Source organism: Patella vulgata, chromosome 3 (assembly GCF_932274485.2).
Source record: "Patella vulgata chromosome 3, xgPatVulg1.2, whole genome shotgun sequence".
Lineage (NCBI taxonomy): Eukaryota > Metazoa > Mollusca > Gastropoda > Patellidae > Patella > Patella vulgata.
The window spans coordinates 20701718-20722859 of NC_065881.2; the positions used below are offsets into that span (position 1 = coordinate 20701718).

The 21142-nt window shown below is 37.5% G+C and overlaps 1 protein-coding gene and 1 long non-coding RNA gene across 2 annotated transcripts; one reads left to right on the forward strand and one right to left on the reverse strand.

Moving 5' to 3' along the window:
- Window positions 1-275: 275 nt before the first annotated feature.
- LOC126814348 (uncharacterized) lies at window positions 276-5701 on the reverse strand. The gene is made up of 5 exons (XR_007677543.2): window positions 5472-5701; window positions 4282-4411; window positions 2552-2682; window positions 1861-1969; window positions 276-764 (listed from the first exon to the last, which is right to left on the reverse strand). It is a non-coding gene; the product is annotated as an uncharacterized LOC126814348 (long non-coding RNA).
- A 9733-nt stretch (window positions 5702-15434) lies between these two features.
- LOC126814320 (iduronate 2-sulfatase) lies at window positions 15435-17002 on the forward strand. The gene has a single exon (XM_050539410.2). The coding sequence runs from the start codon at window positions 15515-15517 to the stop codon at window positions 16949-16951; it is 1437 nt and encodes a 478-aa protein (XP_050395367.1). The 5' UTR covers window positions 15435-15514; the 3' UTR covers window positions 16952-17002.
- The last annotated feature ends 4140 nt before the right edge of the window (window positions 17003-21142 follow it).

Consider the following 21142-nt stretch of genomic DNA (forward strand, 5'->3'; position numbering starts at 1 on the left):
CCGACTGCACTGATTTTGCGACCGACTATTTTTTTTCCTGGGGGGGGGGGGGTGTACCACTTGGCATGCTTGTTCCTTGGACAATTGAACATCGAGTGACGGCACACGACCCCATTCCATTTCATTACTTCTAACGTTACTGATATTCTGTGTGAGTGTGTATGTTGGGGGGGGGGGGCTCACTAGGCCCGATTGCCCAGCCTATAAGGGCGGTACGCCCAGATTATCGGTAAATGTCGGAATTGGAAGCAGTGCGGCAAGAACTAAAGACCATATCTTTACAATATTTTTTTTATTTAAAGTTACAAACATGTTATATTTCTCAACTTCAATAATTAGTCACTAGTCACTAAACATATCACACTAGACCTTGGCTGTGAAAACACAATATTAGTTGTTAGTTAGTTTATAGTGGTTATTGTACTGCAGACAGAACGGGTTACGGATATAACGGCCATATACCATAACGGCCGACAAATTTGGTCAAAACAGCAAAAATATTAGCCGATATGAACAAATTATTGCCATTTTGATTTTTGACCAAAGTGAATTTTGGTCGTTATCGTTTATGGCCGTTCTGACCTAATCCCGACACAACACACAATAAATCCACAGCAGACTTATAAAGTTTGAATCAACAGTTAAAAATTTCATCAAGAGATCTAAGACCATGGCGCATGATGTCTTTCATGGCGGATGCCGCGCCAGGCGAACACACACGTAGGGTTTCATGAGCAACACAATCTGGTATTCTTCCCACAGAACTGCATTGAAAAAGAAAACAAAACTAGTGGGCAGTTTTATTTTATTTAAAAAAAAAATCAGAGAAACTTTAAAGTTACAATTTCATATTTTCTAAGAAAGTCAAAACATAATTATTTCTATGTCTTTTGTTAATAGGTTGTCAACTCACTATTATACGATCATAGGTGTCATTCTCACTCTTAAAAATCATAACACCAGAAATAATAACACAATTACCTCCCAATTACCTCCCTTGTTTTCATATTCCCCACCATGGAATAGCTATCTCCAAACGTTTGAATTTGAAGTTGAAAATGATATTTTTGCCAATTTCTCAACTGGCAATAGTGAATTATAGGATTAATAGGATTATTCTTTAACAAGGTAGGACTGTTTATAGATACTATCTATTTTAGGGCTTTATATTAATACATTTTAAAAATAAACTTAAAAATATGAAATTGTAACTTTAAGTATTGAGCATGTAACTGGAGAACCGAGGAGCCGACCCCAAAATGTCACATTTTCAACTATATTCACTTTATCAAAAATCAATCAAAATGTCCATTTGTTTTATTTCAGGTTTTATTAACTTTATATTTAACATTCAGTTGATTTGGCTCCACCCATTAGAATCATAACCACCGCATTATTAATTTATACAAATGCCAAAAGAAAAGAAAGCCGAAAACGTAGCTAATATACTGTCACTGGTTGCCGTACATGGGTGCCGCTGTGGCTCAGTGAGTAAGACGTTGGCTCACCTACCTGGCGTCCGTGTTCGATCCCGGTGTTGGCCGAGAAAGTTCGGAATTCGATATACATGTAAGAATAGGCCGTAGCGCCGTTGTCGGGGTAAAATCTCCCTCATAGCACACTGTGTGGCAAAGCCCGTCTTTATTGACCCAGTCGGGGCATAACAATAGGACGTTAAACCGACTTTCTTTTCATTTTTCGCAAGCTTCCATCAAAGATGATATCGTAGACATTGCTTGAAGTGATATCCCTTTTAAACCTTACCCCCCCCCCCCAACTTCCGAAATTCCCTAATAAATCATCACTGTATCTTATTTACATGACAATTTAAATATAAACTAATTTTAGACCATTACTTACCTACAAGCATCACCAGATGAATTCATATCAGACTGAAAGTTTTTAATACAAGTATACACAGCATCTTCTACATCTGGGTTATCAAAACAGTCCATATTTGCTAAAGTTTCTGAAAATACAGGAATAGATATGATACATTATCTTAGGGCTGGATTAATGGGTGAAGGGGGAATCCGGAGAAAACCCGCCAGGTTGGACAGGCGCCCTTCATATATTTATGTGAGGTTAAAACCTAAATAAAGAATCCTACATGTTTTGGCGTGTTTTTAACTAACGACCCCGTGACACGTACAAGTTCTACAACCGGGGAATCGAAACCACGCCAGTTGACTCAATGACAGACCTTATGATACAGCGCGCACGTGCCATGTAGGAATATATTTGCTTCTCAAAACATTGCCAGGTCATTTGATAAAGAAGCCATGGCTCATGAACAAGATGTCCTTGTTCAAGCTTGTTTCCAGCTTCCTAGGGACAATGCTTGCGGGCTGGCAAGGAAATTATGTCTAGCCCTTCCCATGGGACGAAAACCGAAGTTCACCCGTGTACACATTGGGTTGTATTTATAAAAAAGTTGGAATACGACGAAGTCCATGACATAGATTAACGTATGCTAATTTCAAATTAACTCCTATCTTGATAACCGATACCAGAAGGATGCACTTTTACATTATTATATATTTTTACTTACCATTTCTACCACCACCACACATGTAACCAAATGAATCTACCACTAATCTAGCACTGAACCAAGCTTCTGTTCCAGCACAATTAGCTAGAAGATTATTTCTATTCAAACAAGTAACCATATCATTGTATAATCTAAAATAACAATAATAAATTATTTCAACAAGTAACCATTTCACTATATAATCTAAAATAATAACAGTAAAAAAAAAATAGTAACCATTTTCGCCATATAATCAAAATATTAAAAATAATACCAAGTAACCATTTTACCATATACTCTAAAATAAAAATAATAATAAGTAATCATTTCTAAGATATTAAAAATAATAAATAATCATTTAACTACATAATCTAAAATAAGGATAAAAATAATAAATTAGTTTCGTACGTAACAACTTTCGCTGTATAATCTAAAATAACAAAATAATAAGTAACAATTTCATTGTATAGTCTAGAATAATGAAAATATAATGGATTATTTCCAAAAGTAACCATTATATAAAATCTAATATTAATCTATAATTAATTGAAAAGGTACGCATTTCACTAAATAATCTGGTAATGAAAATAATGATAAAAATTTTGGTTGAACATTAGTTCTGAAAACGCGGCAAGCTTACTCTTTTTAATAACAGCTTTATAGATAAAATTCACTAGGTTTATTAAAGACTAACATATGACTAACATATGGTTCAATTTTATTTCAATAATTCGCTTGCACGTAGGGGTCTTTAGCAGTAGGAGGAAACCGAAGGACCCGGAGAAAACCCACGAGATTGGACAAGCGACCCTACTACTTGCCACGTGCAACCGTGGAATCAAAACCACGCCAGTTGACTCAATGACAGACCTTATGATACAACCGCCATTCGGTTACCCCCCCTCCCTTCCCCCTCGCCCCCGTTTATTAAAGGAAGCAAGTCTTTATCTCAATATCATCCAAAATCTTCGACATTGGTTTATTTAAATCAACATTGATGTTATCTTACCGTGAAAAGATGGGCTTCTGATGAGCATTGTAAAATTGGCACGCGAGTCGCGCGCCAGGATGCTTTTGGGTGTCATTTGTAATGTAGCGACTCGAGAACGAAACTAAACATATCCCACAATACCGGTGTAGACTTGAATAACCATGCGCCAAAGACTGCTATTCAATTTGGACGAATCGCGTACTCGCCGAACATAACTGGTTAGTTTATATACATTCATATTACATTATTATATGCGTTGCGACCCATTTGTGTTCATTTCTAGGCGCCAAAGTATAGCGATTTAACGCCTTAAAAAGCAACGTTTCAATGACGGTACTCTCACCGTTGTCAAGCAATGATACAATCAATGTGTGTGAAATAGCTTTATTTAACGCCCGCTTCCAATCAAACATGTTACAGAGGGTTAAATGCAAACGGTTAACAATAAACAAATTAACAGATGGAAGCCATTCAAAGACCATTTGATATGGTGTTAAACGGTAGGTCTTCCTTCTTTTTTAAGAAGGTATACTATCCTATTAATTATTTAAAAAAAATTAGGTCTGAGGTCGGACTAATGTCCAACACCGTATCAATTCCGGTATTTGTTAATTTGTTTATTGATATTCATAAAGCTCTCTATTTAGATCGCTTTCAATAAAAATGCCTTTTACTATTTTCATTTACATTTATTCTGGAAATGTGCTAAGGTAATCACGTTTGTTCTGGAAAGCAACGAGAATATATTTATTTAACTTACCCACATTCTGAGAGAGGACCGTTGGTACCACGTTTACCGAATGTAAATATTTTTTCTGCATCTGTCATGGCTTCCGTGCACCTATCCAGCTGAGCAGTATCACAGCCACTTGATCTCCTAATACTGGTACCTGTACCAAATAAAACAACTTAACTTCCAATGCAAATTTCTATCATTCGGCTGAATATTATTTATTACGGTTGATAAATTGACATGACTGTTATGAGGGCAGCGGTTAAAGGACTTTAAAATCCGTGAAAAGTGCAAAGGGAAGTATTTCTCGAAATAGTAGATCCCCCACCCCCCACTCCCGAGTTCGAAAGTAATATTTCATTTCGATTTTTGTTTGTTTGAATGTGGGCATCAGATATAATGGTGCAGTCGACTAAATAAGCAAGGGGGAAGTTTTGGAAATGAAATGGGGAGTAACGTACTTTTTTTCTATTCCATCATGGACTATTGCAGATGGGGCCGATGGAGGAGAACGGCTTACGTCGACGAAAATGCCCACGCTCATACCTTAGAAACCGTGCTTGACTTCGGCTCATAACACAGGCGGTCCAGCAGTTTACCGAGAAAGTGCTTCTAGAATTTTCCACGTGGTTTCACCATGTCAGTGGTGTAGAAAGGGGGTTCTGGAGATAAATATCTTCTAGTCATTCGAATGGTACGAAAACGTAGAATGGGTGGAAAAGTGTCTGTCCGGAAAAATTTTTCCTCATAGCACTATGCATGATGTAAGCCCGATTTCATAATCCCGGTTGGTACAGAAAGGTAAGACGTTAAACCCCATCTCATTTCAGTAACCGGGGGGGGGGGGGGGGGCTGAATGGTTAGCGTGCGCGCGCTGTATCATAAAGTCTGTCATTGAGTCGACTGGCGTGGTTTCGAATCCCCGGTTGTACGTGACAAGGAGTAGGTACGCCTGTCCAATTTCGTGGGTTTACTCCGGGTCCTCCGGTTTCCTCCCACTGCTAAAGACCCCTACGCGCAAGCTAATTATGGAAATAAAATTGAACCATATTATGTTAGTCCCGAAATGACCTAGTTTGTGTCGAGTGGACGTTAAATCCCATCTCTCTCTCTCTCTCTCTCTCTCTCTCTCATTTCAGTAACCACAATGTCACTTTCAAATGCACCTACATGGATACATTCCATACAATAAATAAAAGATTGAACCATTTACTTACCCAATGCTGTCGAGATCAAACATACTAAAGTAAATAGATATACAGTGTTCAACATGGTGATTTTATACGAAACTGTTCGTTGGTAGGCTTTGCTAGATTTCAAACAATTCTCTTCCCCAAATGAGCCACAAAACGTAAAGTTTTACTGTGTCTATGTGTTTACAGAGTCTGTGAATTTTCAAGCACACGGAGCTCAAATTTATATACAAAAGTTTTAATGGTTATCAACTTTGATCTTTGAATTATTATTTATATTACCAATGATTAATATAAAAATTATTATAGAATAATATGGTAATAAATAATAATTTGATGTGTCACACTTAGACAATTTCTTATATGATTCATTTAACACTCATATATCTAAACTCTATGCCAGATCGGGGGATTGGGTGGCCGAATGGTTAGCACGTGCGTGCTGTATCATAATGCTTGTCATTGAGTCAACTGGCGTGGTTTCGAATCCACGGTTTTACGTGACAAGGAGTAGGGTCGCCTGTCCAACCTCGTGGGTTTTCTCCGGGTCCTCCGGTTTCCTCCCACTGCTAAAGAGACCCCTACGCGCAAGCGAATTATTGAAATAAAATTAAACCATATGTTAGTCCCGAAATGATATAGTTTGTGTCGAGTGGACGTTAAACCCCATTTCTCTCTCTATATATATGCCAGATCAACAATTAAAGGAATTTACAAAATGTGCGACCCCGACTTTCATGCCCGATTGGGAATTTGAAAATGATGCACTAAGAACCCATTAATATCGATTGCCAGCTAATAACAATCGGAAGGAGGTTTTTTTTCGTTTTGGTTTTGAAATATTTATATTTTATATCATACTTTTTCAGAATGTTTCTTGGTGAGGTTCTGGGATGGGGCAACCAGGATTTAACAATTTGAAAGTACTTCGAACCCGGAACATTGTAATAGTGATTAACTCATATAAATCAAATTGGCTGGGTTTAAAAAGAAAATGAAATGAATTAACTCCTGATTTAACATCACTTTTTCTGCCCCAACATCCGAGCTAATGACGACGAGTATACAGTATGCAATGTGTTATGAGGAAAGGTTGTCCGGTTTGTCGTCCCATCCGAACAACTTGACGCTTTTCCTTGCCACGCCCCCGCACTACACGACTGGCAAGGGGCAACCCCGCAGGCAAATCCCTAGGAACTTTCTCGTCCAATACCGGAATTGAATCACGGACCTTCGGGTTAGTGAGCCTGACTATAGAATTTCAGGAGAAAGTAAATTAATATGGTATGTTTTGCACCTTGAACTGCTCTTGAAGCGCTAGTCATCTTGTCATTGTTGTTCTTGTGGGAGTTGTGGGGAGAGTGGGGGGGGGGGGCTCCTCGAAAAAAAAAAAAGCCTGAGTTCGACATGAAACTTGGCATGCTTGGTCATTGGAAATTGCTCCTTAATTGATGAATTTATATTCCAACATGGCAGTGATGACGTCATACTCAGCTCCTGGTTCATACTATACTAGTAAGTGCAGAGGACTGCACATGACACAAACAATTTAACAGGACAAATCCACGGACATAACACACTACCCAGAAATCACGTACCAACGTACATATCACATTAAGTGAATGGTTGGGGGGCCAACCGTAAGCGTCCACTGCTCTGTACAGGCTTCACAGACTTCACTCAAACTGAAAACAAACTAACAATAATAGTCCATGTGGCAGACCTCGGATTTCGGAGTATCATTACCAATTTGATGAATAAATTCAACCATGATTTTCAGTTAGCCTGGTGCCCGAAGTGTTCAAATTTGGTTGATGGACTTCCGGGTCACTTTGCTAAATGCCATTTTGGCGGCCATCTTTAAAAATGGCCGCCGTTTTTTCATTGAAATTGAGCGCGTCAAGGAAACCTTCATAACTCTTTCACAGATTGACCTATTGATATGGAATATGGCTCAAAATGTTCGCAATAACATTCTACAGCTGCTGTTATATGACACATGTTGGTGAATGAATCATATATTTTCCAAATCAACAGATTATTCTGAAAAAAGCAACGTTTTGGCATTTTTTTTCAAGATTTATTTTAAAAGTTTACTACCAAATCATGTTCAGGGTAAATTTAGCCAAATTTTGTGTCTGGTCTTCTTAAGTTATTCATTTGGCATAAATAAATACGGTCAGTGACCCAGTCTGTACAGCTGCGGTGGCCGCAAACTCAACAAAAGTCTTGAGTAGACTGTCAATTTTAAAATGTTGTGCCTCGGCGAGATAGGGTACTAACCATGTGAACGTTTATTTAGGGTTGTCGCAATCACACCGATATTTAGGGACCGGTTGTTTCTGAAGAAAAATTTGTCACTGAAGACGATTTTGATAGTGTGTCACTTCTGTGACGTCATTTTCGGTTGAATCCGTCTGATTTCCAAAATGGTCGCCAAAATTTGACGAAAAATGAATTTCTTGTTAGGATGGATGAGTATCACGCAAGGTAAAACTTGTGATATATCATATATAGGGTTTCCGTAGTCATTGTACTTACAATTGATCTATAAAATTAGTTTCCCAAAATCCAAGATGGCGAAAATTCAAAATGGCAGTCAAAATTTGCCTAAAATGATCGATGCCTCGGATAATCGTCATTTTACAGTTTGATATGCCCTGTAATGCCGCTTAAGGGGTTTTCGATGTCACAAAACTTAAATACAACATCTAAAAAAAGGATTTCCAAAATCCAAGATGGCTAAAATCCAAGAGTGCGGCAAGATTTTCCCTAAAATGAATGATTTTTCAGATAATCGTCATTTTTCTGTTTTGTACGGCTTGTAATATGCCATTTATGGGGTTTTCAGGATCACTAAACTTAAATATTACCTCAAAAAAAGATTTTGGATATCGTAGATTATTGCTTAAGAACAAAACGGGACAATTGTCAGTCTTTCTCTTGGCTTGGCTTATTATAAAAATGTGTAGTAGTTTTTTAGGGGAGGATGGAATTAATTATACCAGATCTCGTAAATCAGAAAACAAGATTTAATAATATTCCAGCAAAACTGTAAGGAATTTTAATATATCTTTGCAAATATATCTAGTTGTTAAGAATTTATCTATTCTGTTTGTTTAGAAATTGGCCGAAATAGTGGCTCAGTGGGTAAGGCTCAACGAGGTCCGGAATTCGACCCCTGTGTCTGGACAAATTTTACCTCATTTCACACTGTATGACGAATAGCCATCTTCATTGACCAAGTTTAGAACAGTAGGACGTTAACCCACATTGCATTTCATTTCTGGTCCACAAATGGTAATATGATAGATTTTTACTTTGAAGAGTCTGGCAACCTTTTGTGGTATCATCTAGAATCTAGCCAGATGGTATCATGGATTCATATTTGTCAATTGTGAAAGTGTAAAGTGTAAAATGTATTTCACAACAAGTTCTAAGTTTAAAAATGATAATTACAGAGATAATTTGAAATACATTTACCCAAAAGCATGGCTCACGATTTCCTCTTTGTTAATGTCACAACCATCCACCTCATTGGAATTACTGTGACAATCGCAACTACTGTTTTTCTTCAGCAATGGACACTAGCCAAAGTACAAGAAGAAACAGGAGATCTGGGCAGCGACAATGATGATATCCTTTTAATATCATAGGCCTGCCTAAAGCGAAAGAAGAAATTGGTCGACATTACTTTTGTGATGCCTAGTCGTTAATGCATTTCAAATTATCTTCGCAACGATTCTTTTTAAACTTTCAACTTGTTGTGAAATGGATCTGTGGATACGTTATCTAGACTATACCACAAAAGTTGCCAGGCATAGAGTCTTTGATGAAAAACCGGTTCGGTTGTACCATATAACGAAAAAATGCGAAAAGTACCGAGATAAAAATCTAAAAAGTACCGAAAAATGCAGACAAAATACCGAAAAAACTTTTTTGATACTAATTACCGAAAAACCCCAAATATCGAAAAATCAATAAATAATGAAAAAAACGACACAAAAATTGCTAGGTGGGTCAGACTAGACCATGCATTAAAATTGTTGGGAACTGTAGGTTACGCATTAAAATTGTTGACACTCTAGCTAGGTGGGTAATGGGTCAAGCAAGATCAGGCATAAATATAGTGGTACACTTTCAGTCAGGGGCAGATTGGGGCCGGGAACCGGTCCGGGCTTCCTTGTCGGAGCTACCCCTTTTAATGAACCCCAAATATGCGATTTGGTGGCATATCTGATTATAATCTTTGTCAAATAATATATTTCATAAATCGATTAATTTAGGCCAAAACCCCGACCTACAAGTAATTTACAACCATCAACCTGTGAAATTATCATATCGTCATATTATTAATTAACGTATTATCATTGTATCGTCAAGAGTCAAGAGAATTTAACTGGTTTAAAAATGGGACTAGTTGAGAAAATTTTGACCATTTGATTAACCAGTTAGGAATATTGAATAAGTAGGAATATTTTCATTGTAAAATGTCCCATTTTTGTTGCCGGGAGCGCTAGTTGATTCCTCCTGTGATGGAATTCGGAATCCCCATTGCAGGATTCCGAATTCCGGCCCACACCCAGCACACCCGGCCCAGAAAGTCTATTTTACCAGCCCATTCCAGACTCCAGTGATGGCGTGGCGGCCCGTTAAAGACACTGGCCACATCATCGTAGTTCCATGGCCGGTCCAATACCCCCCCCCCCCCCCCACCATATAATGTTCAGCAGAAAAAGGTTTTTTAGACGAATTGGACAAAATTATATTTTTCATTTTTTTGTCCGATCGGGCGATCGCGCCCGATGGCCAAATCCGCCACTGCTATCAGTTGGCCATTGATCACAATATGTCCCGCATAAGACTAGTTGGGCATTGTAGGTGAGTCATGGGGTCAGGCATTTAGTAATTGAAGCATAATCAAATAACACACTATTTATGGATAACAAATTCTATAGTTTAATTCACTGCGACGTTTCAACAAGATTTTACCAACAAGTCCTTACCAAGCATATAACATTAATAAACAAGCCAACAGTGAGGCTGATGACCCCGTCGAAATACCTAAATAAATAGATGACCCATATTAATTAATCGCACATTTATTTTTTTCAAAAGTATCGAGCAATCAAACTGATTATCAATTATACACTAAGTTTCATCACTGTCTATCAGATAGAATCAAAGTTATCTTGTCCCAAAGCATCGATCATTGAAATTGCTTAGCTCTGCTTAGCTTTAGCCCGAAATGTTAATTACTGAACTGAGTCAAGACATTCAGCTAAATCAAGTTTCAGCATTCTACCTTAATTAAAAGCAGAGTTATTGCGTTCCAAAGTCCTGACCAATCAAATTGCTTATCGCTCTTTAGCCTAAGCAGAAAATTCTCACGATCGAACTTAGTCATGCTATTATCGCCCTCACTTCATTATAACCAAAGTTATCATGCCCCAAAGCATCAACCAATCAGATAGCTTATCTCTGCTTACCCTAAACAGACAATGTTCATCATCGGACTCCATCAAGGCATTCATTAAATGAACGCCTACACCCAGTTTGAACATTCTACCTCAATTAGAATGAGAGTTATTGTGTTCTAAAGTCTCGGCCAATCAAATTGCTTATCGTTCTGCTTACCCTGAGCAGAAAACTCTCATTATCGAACTTAGTCAAGGTATTGATGTAATGAAACTATACACCAAGTTTTATCACTCTCACTTAATTAGAACTAAAGTACTATCGTGTCCCAAAGCATCAACCAATCAAATTGCTTATCTCTGCTTACCCTAAGCAAAAATTCTCATCTTCGAACTCCATCAAGGCATTGACCTAATAAACACCTACACCAAGTTTGAACATTCTTGCTCAATTAGAAAGAGACTTATTGTGTCCCAAAAAGTGTGACGGACGGACAGGCGAACCCATTTTAATAGTCATCTGCTTTCTTCGAAAGGCGGGGGACAATAAAATGAAAAGAATATGGCTATATATATACAAGAGCGGTGCTGACCCTCCAAAGGAATGCAAAGTCAGCTGGTATGGGCATTGTAGTGTCCCAAGCCGTTAGATAATCAAATGCACATATACAGGTATAAACTGTAATTGGTATAGATAAGCACAAGAACAAAAGATCAAACAATTATTCAAGCGGTATAATGAACCACGAGCAATAGGCCATAACAGTAAAAACATGATAACGACATGTAAAATCTTGTTGAAACGTCACAGTGAAATAAACTTTAGTAATTGTTATCCACAAATAGTGTGTCATTTGCTTAAAAAGACATATTACAAGCTACATTACAAGCTACATTAAACAGAAAATCGATCATTTTACGGAAATTCTGGCCGCCATTATGAATATTCACCATCTTGGATTTTTTTAAACACTCTGTGTTTTGGTTAATTTTAAGGTCAGTAATCCCTTTCAATTGGATATTACATGTAATATCAAACTGTGAAATAACTATTATCTGACAAATTGGCCATTTGAGCAACTTTTGGCCGCCATTTTGAATTTATGCCATCTTGGATTTTGGACACTCATATTAGAGATTATTTTTTTATGATCAATGTTTCTGATATCTAGTAAATCACTTTAGTTGACCAAATAGATAATTTGGCTTATATGGGTCTGAACAAGATTTTTTTAGTAACCTTATGAACAGACATCATGAAAAAAAACCCTGATATGCAACATGAAATATAAATTTAGGCACATTGAAGGATAATATCCATACCGGTAACCATGTCGGTACTTTTTTTTTTTTTATTAAAAAAAACAACAACCCATTATCAGTGTGAGATGAAGTAATTCGTTTATGATAATTATATGGAAGGTTATTATTTACTAGCTCATAATCATGAATCGTATAATTATGAATAATTGAGATAACGATATCCATATTATCTGATGATTCACAATGTTTTGTGTACATTCTTATAATATCAGACGTCTAATTGTGCTTCACGTAGAACTTATTAAAACGGTATGTTTGGATCACGTATAACTTATTAAATCGGTATGTTTGGAATCTGTTTAATGTAAAGGTCTGTTTTTTATATCGCAAATAGTTTATTGTACCTATATGTATAGTATATCGTGTGTGCATATATAATGTCATTAAAGGGACAATAACACTCTTGCTGGCTTGAAAGCTCCAGAAAATAAATAATATCTCTATCTAAGTACTAGATGTTTAAGTGTCCTACCTGTTGTGTAAATTATCCATTACATCCTATTTTACTTGTCCAGAGGGTTCGAAAATATTTTTAAATCGAAGTTTCATTTGAAAAGGTTTACGTTAGACGTTTCAAACCATTATGTTGAATTTTTCAAAATTTTTAAATAAGGTGTGTTAAGATGAAATTTGTATCATCAATTAATTGAAATATTCTAAAATAGTACAATTTGTTGACCAGAATAAAGATTGGGACATATTATTCAGTTACAACAAGAGTGGTATTGAGCCTTTAAATGATAATCTAAACAAATTAGTCATTATGATATGTAATTGTTGTGCAATTATTTCTAGAATGATTCATTGACTAAAATACATTTGGTTTATAAATAGAAACGATTGGGGTCCTGGCCGTGTAAGGGTCAAGGTTTCAGATATTAAAACCATAGAAATGTAGTTCCTGGTCCATGATCGTCACTTAATGAAATGAAATGGGGTTTAACGTCCTACTGCTCTGCTCCTAAAGTGGGCTAATGAAGACGGGCATACGCCATACAGTGTGCTATGAGGGAAAAATTTTCCGGGCAGCGGCACTGCGACCTACTCTTATATTGAATTCCAACTGCCAAGGGATCTTTTACGTGCACGCCAATATGTACACGGGACCTCGGTTTTCGTCCTATCCGAACGATTGGACAGCTGTCCTTGTCAGGCCCTCCGTCCTGCATCACTGACAATGGGAAACCACGCTGGAAAATCGGGATGAACTTTCTCGGCTAATGCAGGGATCGAACAGCCGACCTCCAGGCTAGCGAGCTAGCCCGTCTTACCCACTTAGCAACGTGATCCCCCTCGTCACTTAATAAATTCACTACATGAACAAGTAAATGTATGCATTTATTTACAAACGTTAACGAATGAATGGACTGTGTTCTCATAAACTACTGTATTACTGATAAAATATAACAATTTATTTTATGATCAGCAGTGGAATACCGCGTTTTATTCCAATAAAAGTGTTATTCCACTGGCTAGTTGTTTTTACCTAAAATGATTGTAAAATCATAAAATAAATAGAACATTTGTCGTTTTGTCGTGAATAACATATTTTATTTCATCTCTAAGCAAAAAAACGTTTATATTTTCACTCATGCTACGCATTCGTGAAAATATAAGTTTCTCGATGAAATAAAATATGTTATTCACTCTAAAACGACAAATATCCTCTATATATTGTAAATAATTACGTGCAGGTGCGAACAATACAAAAGAATTAACCAGGAGGACTGACTTTCACATGTATGATTTATAGAAATTTACATAGTTAGTAGTAAACAATGCTCCTCCTTTTTAAAAACTAATCATTCCATATTCCATACAGGTTCGTTCTCAGTGTTAACCAAGATGGATCCCTGGGATTTCCTACCTGGTTTACCTTTGACAGTGGTTCAGTAGGGCATGCCAAGGAACAGTGTGTAGTCTTTCGGGTGGGACGACTAACCGTTGGCGTGCACGTAAAAGAACCTTTGGCAATTCAAATTTGATTAAAAGTAGGCAGATTTTCCGTCATTGCACACTGCCCGTTTTCATTATACCGTTAGGTGCAGATAAGTAACCTAATATAAGACGTTGAAGACCCCCCCCCCCCCCATTTAATTTCCTTTCCAAGTCCATAAAATCGTTATTCTTTATCCTACTATACCCATAGTCAAAAATGCAATAAGATTTGACCTGGATTCATAATTATCATATTCATTTCGTTGATTCACGCGGCACGTTCTCATATTTCATTCCCACCCTCTTCTATTAATCTGGGCAATAAGTTAGACAGGTCTTCTGGTATGATTTTCTAAAAATAATTTTATCATCTTACTTTTCAGAACCAATCGGGCCAAACTATATTGCTCTCTGTGATCAGAAGGGAGTCCCGGTGGCCCAGTGAGTAAGATGTTGGCTCGCTAACCCAGAGTCCCGTGTTCGATCCGGTGTTGGCTGAGAAAGTTCATCGGTGCTGCGCGGACGATCTGGTAAGGGAGAACGTATAATCGAAAGACCGGGACGAAAAACAGAGTTCCCGTGCACACGTTGGCGTAAAAGAACTCTTTACACTTGAAATTCGTAATTTCACTCAAGGCTCACTGTACGGAAAGTGTGCCCGTCTGTTGACACTCATTGTGGGATGGGAGTGTGGATGGCACATTTGAGGGGTTGTAAAAATCTTTTTAAACTACACTACTGTTAAAGTTGAATCTCTAACAGGAATATAAGTTAACAAATGGTCCATTGCCGTTCAGTATTTACAATTATATTGTCAACATTCGGCATCTATTGTGGACAATATTTCGGATATAGGAAACACAAGCCAGCGTTACCTATGATTTTCGATAAAATCTTTTGATGGGCATCTTGTCAATCGAGCTGAATCTAAGCCAGGAGATTATCACCGTTGATCTTTTGTTTTCTCAATTTAGTATGGATTATGCCGTGGCCAATTTGATATTTTCCATAGAATTCAGAGGACACACAGAGACTTGAATTATTTGAGAATTTGAATTTTTTTCAAAAGATGAGAATGACGATCAGCGTCTTTATTATTATTGTTGCCTTGACATTGCAAGTGGAGACACGAGATTATATTTGAACACATACCAATTATCGTTGTACATTTAAATATATCGGAACGACGAAATACAGATAACACTGTAATGTTATCGCGGAATCAAAGTTCGAGGTCAAATCGAAGTATATAATAACATTTAATCGTTAACTTTAGAGACTGTCCAATACATGATGTACAAATTAATATGTGCACCTTTGCTGGTGCTCTTGTGTTTAGGAAATGCACAATGTCAGAAAAAGAATATTCTGTTTTTCGCCTCAGACGACATGCGACCAGAACTCGGAGCCTTCCTCGGTCCTGACTTTCCATCTCCAGTTCATCCGACGGTTCATTCTCCAAATCTAGATGCGTTAGCCGCCCAGAGTTTACTGTTAAAGCGGGCTTATGTTCAACAAGCTGTTTGTTCTCCAACGAGAACATCTCTACTAACAGGACGTCGTCCGGATACAACTCACGTTTACGACCTGATTCATTACTTTCGGAATGTAGGTGGAAATTACACAACAATTCCAGAGTTTTTCAAGAATAACGGCTATAGGAGTATTGGAATGGGGAAGATATTTCATCCCGGAAGGGCATCTGGATTTGATGATCCGATTTCCTGGTCTGAACCGTACTATCATGCACCAGATCAAAAGTTCCGATCTGTGAATTTCAGTTGGAGGGCGGTCTCTAAAGACGAATACAACATTCGCCCACTACCAGATATGCAAATAGCCGATAATGCTATCAAGACCCTGAATCGAGTTGCTCCAGCTGCTAAAAGTGGAAATCAAAATTTCTTTGTTGCGGTTGGCTTCCATAAACCCCACCTGCCCTTTGTTTTCCCAGAAGAATTTCTGTCTCTTTATCCGAAAGAAAGCATACGATTACCAGATAATCCCCATGCTCCAGTAAATATGCCTGAAATAGCCTGGATTAATTACATTACAGAAGAGTTAGGAGTATATCATGACATCAATCGTCTGCATGCAACCGGCGCCATTAACACTACGCTGCCTGATGACGTAGTGATAGATCTTAGAAGAGCTTATTATAGCGCTCTGTCGTATACGGATTCTTTAGTAGGGAAAGTAATGGCAGAATTAGTGAAGTTGGGTTTAGCGGAAAGTACGATCGTTTCATTTTGGGGAGATCATGGTTGGCAGCTTGGTGAACACGGTGAATGGTGTAAACATACTAATTTTGAAGATGCAACTCACGCACCTATGATGGTTCGCGTCCCTGGATTGACCGATAAAGGGTTGGTAACAGAACGCCTAACGGAATATGTTGATCTCTTCCCAACCCTTGTTGAAGCAGCAGGATTTGATCCACTACCTCTTTGTCCCGAAGACTCAACTACAACAGCTCTATGTAGAGAAGGAACAAGTTTGATACCACTGATGCAAGACCCAACTCGGGAATGGAAGGTCGGTGTATTTTCCCAATATCCACGGAATAATTATACTGTGATGGGATATACTTTAAGGACCGATAAATATAGATATACAGAATGGCCAGCGTTTACCATGTCCCCTGTTTACAAACCAGATTGGAATAAACTTTATGGTGTAGAACTTTATGACCATTCTGTGGACCCAGAAGAAAATTATAACAGATTTAATGACCCTCAGTACCAAAATATAGTAGAACAACTTAGTTCTCAGCTTAGGAAGGGTTGGAGGTACATGCAGCCCACAGGTACAATGCTTGGTCACTGATACATGTTTTGTGTGTTAAGAAGGAAAATAAACCAGTTTTTATTATCAATTATAAACCCCAGACGTTTTATGTTCGAATCTTCTGTGACGATCGCGAGGACACGTTGTAAGATATAAACTTTAGGGTCTTGTCTTTAAAAGCTGGCCTATTGTTTAAATGTCGGCTTCTTGTCTATTCCAAGTATTAAACTATTTCGGCCATGCTCCCCTCTCAACATCTGGGTTGGCCACGAGGAGCCTTTTTGTCTAGTATATATTTGATAATTTACACATAAATTGCTCTACTGATATAGAAGGCATATCTTTATTGATTGAACACATTTTCATTCCTGGTTGTCTACGATGCATCATCGACCTTTTCAAACCACTCTATTTATCACATTCTACTTACCCATTATCTCTTCAAATATATCGAAAGGACTTAATACAGATAACAATGTAATGTTATCACGGATTTAAAAGGTCAGGGTCAGATTGAACAATATTATAAAATTTAATTACTAAGCTCTTGAAACTGTGTACAGATACATATGTTTACATTTGCTTGTGCTTCTGTGTGTTGGAACAGCGGTATCAGAAAAAGAATATTCTGTCCTACACCGTAGAATCTGTCATCATGCCTGTCAAATTCGTTACAACGAATAACTTTTTTCGTTGTAACGAATTAACATTTCATTATAACGATTTATCATTTCGTTACTATCTGACTTACTATCTGGCTAGGACGAATTAATATTGCATAGTAACGATATAATATTTCGTAATTACGATATAATAACTATTAACGATATAAAAATTTAGCTCCATTGGCCGAGAAAGTTCATCCTGATTTTACGACGTGGTTTCCCCTTGTCAGTGGTGCAGAACGGAGGGCCTGACAAGGACAGCTGTCTAGTCCTTCGGATGAGACGAAAAACTGAGGTCCCGTGTATACATTAGAATGCACGTAAAAGATCCCTTGGCAGTTGGAATTCGATATAAGAGTAGGCGATAGTGCCGCTGCCCGGGCAAAATTTCCCACATAGCACACTGTATGGCGTATGCTCGTCTTCATTAGCCCAGTACAGGAGCAGAACAGTAGGACGTTAAACCCCATTTCATTTCATTTATAATATTTCGTATTAACGATATAATATTTCGTATTAACGATATAATATTTCGTATTAACGATATAATATTTCGTTATAAACAAATAATTATAAAAGAGTGGAGTCGTTTACTTAAGAGGCCCCGTAGCAATTCGCACCCGAGACATTCTAATCGAGAGTCCTGCCAACTCCACTACCATCATCTGTATATTGGCTAGATTTTATTTAGATGAAGTTATCCGCGGTGCGAGCCACCCGCGGTTAATAGATGCAATCCTCCTTCAGTTACTAAATTCTAGACAATTGAGGTTATCCGCGGTGCAATCCTCCTACATTTATATACTCTTAAAAAAAAGTAGGGGGTATTGAAATGCAAATATCTATGCAGGTTGTGGTATGACAAATAGTCATAGATACTTGACATTCTTTGAGAGTATTTGTACAGATGAAGAACTTATAGCGCCATACACGTGGGAGGGGTTCATTGTCAAATTTGGCACATCAAGGAATCGTTGATGAAAACTGCCGCTTGATGGTTTATCCTATCCATGTTTGCTTTCCTATCGGTTATTGCATATGATTTAATGTTTAGCGTATCTGTGCTTTAGTGCGTTACGTTTAATTTGATCGGGAGACGTGGTCGTCGACGTCAACGGACAACAATGCAAGAATTGGCCGTGGTACTGCAAGAGGAGTGGGTCAGATTGCCCCAAATCGTGATTGGACGGTTGATTAGGAGCATGCCACGACGAATTGATGAATGTCTGAGGATTGGTGGAGCAATTACTCATTATTAAGACAAAAATCAAAAACGTCCATATTTTCACTTTTGACAGTGTATATCTTTGTGAGTGAAATGGGGCCGTCAGATAAGCCGCCCATATGAACTGTTTATGTACATGTGTAGGCAATTGACCTGTTATTAACATACACTGGTTACCTCTAATAAAAACAATAATGCATTTTCGCAGTTTGTATTGTTTCTGAATATCCCCTACTTTTTTTGAAGAGTATATATTAGACCCTAGTCATTTGACGTACGGTCCTCCTGCAGTTTCTAATTAGAAGAGGTTATTCAGCGGTGCAACCCTCCTGCTGTTACTAGTTTCTAGTTAGAAGAGATTATTCGCGGTGCAATACTCCTGTTGTTACTAGTTTCTACGTATACGATGTTATCCGTGCTTAAACCACAGCTATGATGTCATCCTTTGTTCTTTTAATCCATTGAATGTTCCGTGTCCGTTTATATTCAATTGAACGAATCTAGCCACCTGGCAGATGTGTTTTATTGTCTGCTGTAATAAATGAGTCACCATAGCTTACATTAGAATCTGGTAGCTTCCGAGGTCTCAGATAAAAAGCATCAGTCGGTTTGAAAACTAGAAATAATCTGGTTTTTAACATGATTTTCTAAATCATCACCAGTCTAATTGAACGAATAGTTGTTTTGTTTCTGTGGCTTATTAACATACAATACAATCTGGTCAATTCATTTTATGAAAAGTTGATTTTACGACCCATTTAATCAAAGGCCAATCAAAATGCTTCTGAATTTAGAATAATCGTAATGTGTACATATTCATCAAATGATTCTAGACTGGGTAATAAAGAGCGAAATAAACAACCAGCCTACCTTAAACTCGTGTATTTTTTTATAAAGACGTATTGTAGATTTTGCAGGCTTTGATACGCTCTAGTTCTATTCTGCGTTGGTTCAAGCGACCCCGAACGGTTTTTGACACATCTTCACAATATTGTATGTATTTCCTCCCCTCACTCTCAGTGTTAATTGAGAGTTGAGAATATTGGCCAACAGTACGTAAGCCCCTTAGAAATGGTACCACTACTGATGTCTTCCGCCTTACTCCAGCCACAGTAGTGGCTCGTCCTTACGGAGTTCCTTTGCGCAAGTTTTTTAGTGAAATCACTACAAAATGTTTACTGGCCTATACCTCCCTTAATTTACACATAAACTGACCCAAAACAGTACTGCACTTAGCTTAACATATAATAAATCAATTCCTATTGAAATAAAGGTGAAGCCTTGCCGCATAATTAAATGATTTGATGAAACTCAACTGCTACGCGAAATTTCAACAGGCTGGTGTCATGGCCGCTTGTGTGTAATAAGTCATCGCAAGAAACATCTCTATGCAAATGTAGAACGCATAACCACAAAGAAAAACTGTTCGGTAACTGTTTAGTGGTCCAGTCTTCACTATTTGTCATAGAATTACTTATTCCAATACAAACTGTAATGATATGTGTTGACAATTGTGCGTTTGAACCTATTTGAACTTGCGTAAGGATTCTTAGACTGTATCAATTGTAACGTTAAACACACAGTTTAACGTTACAAGTATAGTAACTAGTAAGCCCCTATACTCCTGTCCACTCTTTTCTGCTTGGGCACATAATCCACCGTTAACTAACTTTTGTAGCTCCGATAGTTGCAACGGTTCAGCAAATCTGGAATTACTACGATTATTATGAGCTTTGTATTCCAATTTAGAGTCAGGGTTTGTATCCACACCCGATATATCAGAATAAATATTTTACCCTATATTAAAATTTGGATGGTCAATCCTTGGATTTTCATTATCCCCCCCCCCCACTTTCCAATATGTCACTCCATACATTGTCATTGTCATAACTAGGAACAATTTTTGACTGGGTAATAAATATATCCTCTCCACTGGAAGACATGACTGTATTGATATCCTTGTTTTGTTTGTATTAATTGTTAACAAATCACTCAGTGGCAGTCACATGACTGCGGTGTTGGTTTAAGTAACTGTCCATTATTTCTGAGGTGTTACAAGACACTATTGTTTTAAGATGTCTACACTGAAAAAACACTTGTGTTGGATCTCAACACAAGTACTTGTGTTAAAACTAATCTACACAAGTTATGTGTTGTTTTGCATTGCATTAACACAAACTTGTGTCGATTTATAAAATCTTGTGTTTTTTTCATATCATTAACACAAGTAATGTGTACCTTCCAAGATTTGTTTTCTTTTTAAAAAAAAAACTCCATACAAAGTCTGAATTCGGGAGTCGTCAAGTTTTAAGAAAAGTAATAAAGGGCTTAATTCACATC